Below are 4,689 nucleotides of genomic sequence, written 5' to 3' on the forward strand. Positions count from 1 at the left end.
AAAAAGACCATACATGTGAAAGGTACGGTAACATTCGATAACGATTTTAAACTACCTTCATTGTACCTTCTGAAAGGCTGAATAAACGAATGTGTTGAAGGAGGATTTGAATAATCCTAGGAGGTAAGTTGTGGCAAACTCTCCGAAGCTAGGAACATGTGCATAGTTTGTCCGTCTCAATTCGTTTGACGCTTTTTGCTTTTAGAGAGTTAAACGAGTTGTTCTTTAAACATAATTTTTTCATGCTTTTTAAATATTTTAAATTATTAATGATGGTGACTTATGAAGTAGTACTTTTTACGTAAATTCCAAATATGTAAATTTAATTTCAAAAAATTTAACGATTCTATGTTTAAACATACGATCAAAATTAAGAAATTTGACTCTAGAAAAGCAAAAAGTATCGAACAAATTCCATAAATTTCCTAAGTATAGAGTTAAATAAGCTTATATGCTTGTTTGTTCGAACAAGCTCGTAAGTTTCATGAATTCAAATTATTATTAGAAATGTCTTAAAAGGGAATTCAGAAGGAAATAAAAAGAAATCGAAAAATAGTTTTCACTGTCCCTTGTTCAGGTCACTCCTTTCATTTTCTTTTATGAAATTTGAATTGGGTTCATGTTTAGCTAAACTAGATCCTTATTGCTGTCCAACAAAATAATTTATGTTGAAACAAATTTCTGGTATTTGGTTGAATAGTTAAAAATATTTCTTTGACAAAAAAAGATATCTAAGCGTATCTGGGAAGAAGAAATATATTTCTCATAAGTTAATTTTAGAATTTGATTATAGAAAATCTAATTAGTTTTTTACCATTAGACAGCTGAAAAACACTTTAAAATACTACACCAAAGAAAAAGCCATTCTGAAAAATATTTTCCAAGTAATGACTTCTCCATCATACCAAACACACCCTAAAGATTAATAATATTACTAGCAAATCGTATACTGTTTTGATTAAAAAAAATTACAGTAATAAAGATTGATAATGTTCAAGTGTTATGTTAAAATGAGTAAAGTTAAAAATTGAGATAATTATGAAGAAAAAGGACTCATTTTCAATTATGAAGACAAAAGCCTCATTGTCACGCTCCGGCTAGAAAATATTTTTTGGAGGAAAACATTTTATCACTATAACAAAAATATCTGTTTTCCAGAAAGCATTTCCCAAAATATATTTGTTGATCCTACCTAAAACGCCCATACACAAGCTAATTACAGTAGATCAAAAAACAAAGGTTTTGGGATCTAGCAGCTCTACATCAACCAAACGATGTGTCCCTCATACACTACAACAACATACCTAGTGAACGCAAAGTGGTGTCTGGGGGAGGATAGAGTGTACGAAGGACCTTACCCTCTACCTTGGGAGGCAGAGAGAGAGGGCTGTTTCTGATAGACCCTCGGCATAAGGACAAATAGTGCAAAGCAGTATGGAAAAGAAATAACGGGCACGAATAAACCATGGCAGAATACTATGCAAGCATGAATAAAGCAGTCTGGAAAAAGAGCTGTCCCTCATACACTATTTAAGCCTTCATAAGAATGACATTCACAGTTATGGTGTCTCTCCATAACGCTTCTTTTCCTTCTTTAGTAGAGATTGGGAGCAAAATCTCAAAATGCATAGGGCAACAACAGAATAAAACAGGCATTGAAATTGATCTGAAGATAAATAAACAGTCCAAAGAAAGCATTCATCTCTCCTTAATGATCCATACACAAAAAAACATCTAGTTACTCTTCACGGATACTACTTCAAGAAAACCTTAATAACCAAAATTGTTGATTAAACTTCAAATGTTTTCATATGAAATCAGCAAATGATCCCAGAACCAGTTTGTTAATACTTATTCTTCTTCAGCTATTCTTCCCTTCTCGCTGACATAGATACCATCCAGAAACTTACGGATATCTTTGTTTTTCACATGGCATTTCTGTCGAAAGAAAAAGCAGAGTCTAAGTAAAAGCAGGACCTTGAAGTGCACAATAAAATGCAGAACTGTAATGTATGAATAGACATGTATAAAGGAGAAAAGAGATGGAGTTTTACTTGGTTAATGAGGGCAGCAGACCGAGAGACGAGTTCGATGTCACTTCCATCCAATACCAATTCATCCTTGACTTTATCAGAGCGGACAACTGTAACCCCATCAAGCATATCAACTTTCCTCACCTGATACAGTGAAAGCAAATGAGTTAGTACCCTACTACATTGCACTTGCATCTCCTTATATCAAAGTAGGGAGAATGATATCAGAAAGTCTTAAGAGAGCTTTGGTTTGATTAAGTTGTCGGGTTATTCAGAAAAATAAGCACTACTGTACTATTGTAAACAGTTCACACATTTAGACAGAAAGCTCAAAAGCACAATTATAAAGGGTTCCATGAATGTTTTCTTTTCCCAAGCTTAATGAAATAAACAAGTTATAAAGGTCTATAGAATCACATAAGAAAACCTTAAAGCTAAAGAATATATATAAAAGGTATTTGAGATATACGAAGAGTCTCACGTTAAAGGTGATCAAAGAATGTATAATGGTTTCAAACTATCCTAATTAACTATTGCAAAGTTTCGATGTAGAGATTCAAATCACTGAATAGTTCAAACAAAGGAGCTAGAGGGGTTAATGTGTGAATGAAGAAAAACAAGGGACTAAAAAGAGAACTTTTTTTTAGAAGTTATTGACGACGCTTTCAATTGTATAAACAATACATCCCCAATCATTGTCAATACGAAGAGGATCAAATCACCATCTTGCCACTGTTTAATTAGACTATTGCAAGTATTTCAAACAAGCTCTCTAGTTTCTCACGTTTATTTACTTTGTGGAGGCAAAGCAGAAGCACCGACTAGTCAATCACACACTACTTGACTTCATAGAAACAAAAACTGAAACAATGGCATTATAACATCATCTGAGTACACATCCATATTTAAATGTTAAGAAACAAATTTCATCCAAATGGAAGTCTAGGAAGCACATTGCTTAATGCTGATAAATAAATCAACTATCCTATTTATACAAGTCAAAAATGTAGCAAGCAAAGACACCTGAACATCAAATGTTTCAATATTTACCAAAACAAAGCAAAATTTCCTTCACCAACAAGCAAATTTCATTCCTAAACTAGGAGGCAGTAACACTAATTTCTCATACAGTTTTTAAACAGTAAAAAAGGGTAACTTGGAAAAAAACAAAAGTCATAATATAACAGAATTTTCAATTTGCTTCGGGAATCTACTCCACACAACAAGCTATAGAAATATTAGCAGCTAAATACATCAATTTTCAATGCAAATCCCCTAAAAGACAATGTAAATGCACCACAGAGACGCTATATACACGATCTAATATACAAATCAATAGAAAATAAAACCACATAGATAAACACCTTATTCCCATATGAAGTGCCAAAAATCCAATCTTTTCTTCTTAAAATCAACTTTCACAGTAAATTTGCTCCAAGAAACCAAAAGACTCCACCTTTACACTGTTTCTCAAACACCCACTTCACAATTTACCAGACAGAAACAAGAAAAAAGAAAAAAAAACAAGAAAACACTAACAAATGACACAGATATATTTATGAATATTTTGTGTATATTCTATGTATATTTACACAATCTAATACATAAATAAAAAGGGTACCCTTTTCTCGCCAAGAAAGTAACAGCTTTTTCATCCTTTATACACTAATTATGTATATCCTATGTATATGCTATGTATATTTACACAATCTACTACAAATAAAACACATAAATACAAAGGGTTAAAAAGGGTACCCTTTTCTCTCCAAGAAAGTTCCTTATCTCAATAGACTTATTCCCACCAGTAATAGAAGCATTGATAGGAAAATGTGCATACACAAATCTCATCTTGTATCTATACCCTTTAGTAACACCAGTAATCAAATTCTGAACATGACTAAGTGCTGTCCTAATAGCAGCAGTAGTCTTTCTTGAACCAAACCAAGCTTCAATCTTAAGCTTTCTCTTTCCAGTTTCTTCATCTTTTATAAGCTGAAAATCAAGATTCAAATGCTTGAAGTTTCTTGTGAGTTTTCCTCTTGGTCCTTCAACTTCTATTTGCTTTGCTTTTACTTTGATATTTATCCCATCTGGGATATCCATGGCTTCTGATGAAAGTATAGTCTTCATTTTTGCTTTTGCCTTGGGCTACTGTTTGTGGAGAACCAAAAACCCTAGAGAGATGAGTGGGAAATATTGGTGTGTTTTATATAGTCGACAATGATGTTTTTTAGGGGCCAAGTAGTGATCTGAATGACAAGCCCAATTCATAAAGGGTATGCCCATGTGAAAGTTGAACCTTCAAAAGTTACATAGTCCAATTTGGGATATTGACACCTATATACAATCCTTAATTGATATTGGCATGTCCTTTGGCTCTATGCATAATAACTTTATTTGTTGTTTTCATGCTTATCGGTGTTTTGGATGGCATTATCTTGTACAGTAAAGGGTCATATATACCCCTGTAGTATCCCAAATAAGTTGTAGCCGTCCTCCGTTTACTTTTTCAATGATACATACGCACGCGAATTGCCCTTCTTTTGGGGTGGTCTTTAAATTTTGCCCCTCGTATTTAAAATCTTTAAATTTTTCCTTCGCTTAAAACCCACGTTGCGTTCGAACCCACACGCAACTAAAAATTTAAAAAAAAAAT

General features: G+C 33.1%; 1 protein-coding gene across 1 annotated transcript; it reads right to left on the reverse strand.

The window, feature by feature from the left end:
• Positions 1 to 1,648: 1,648 nt before the first annotated feature.
• LOC132056489 (large ribosomal subunit protein uL6z/uL6y-like) lies at positions 1,649 to 4,212 on the reverse strand. The gene is made up of 3 exons (XM_059448716.1): positions 3,789 to 4,212; positions 2,055 to 2,177; positions 1,649 to 1,938 (listed from the first exon to the last, which is right to left on the reverse strand). The coding sequence occupies exons 1-3, from the start codon at positions 4,161 to 4,163 to the stop codon at positions 1,852 to 1,854; spliced, it is 585 nt and encodes a 194-aa protein (XP_059304699.1). The 5' UTR covers positions 4,164 to 4,212; the 3' UTR covers positions 1,649 to 1,851.
• Between the last annotated feature and the right edge of the window lie 477 nt (positions 4,213 to 4,689).

Source organism: Lycium ferocissimum, chromosome 1, assembly GCF_029784015.1.
Source record: "Lycium ferocissimum isolate CSIRO_LF1 chromosome 1, AGI_CSIRO_Lferr_CH_V1, whole genome shotgun sequence".
In the NCBI taxonomy this organism is placed as follows: Eukaryota; Viridiplantae; Streptophyta; class Magnoliopsida; order Solanales; family Solanaceae; genus Lycium; species Lycium ferocissimum.

Excerpts from the sequence above, each read along its gene's own strand:
- LOC132056489 (XM_059448716.1), bottom strand. The coding sequence starts at position 4,163 with ATGAAGACTATACTTTCATCAGAAGCCATGGATATCCCAGATGGGATA. Across the intron at positions 2,178-3,788 it reads ACTTTCTTGGAGAGAAAAGG|GTGAGGAAAGTTGATATGCT; the intron begins GTACCCTTTTTA and ends TCACTGTATCAG. Across the intron at positions 1,939-2,054 it reads CTGCTGCCCTCATTAACCAA|AAATGCCATGTGAAAAACAA; the intron begins GTAAAACTCCAT and ends TTCTTTCGACAG.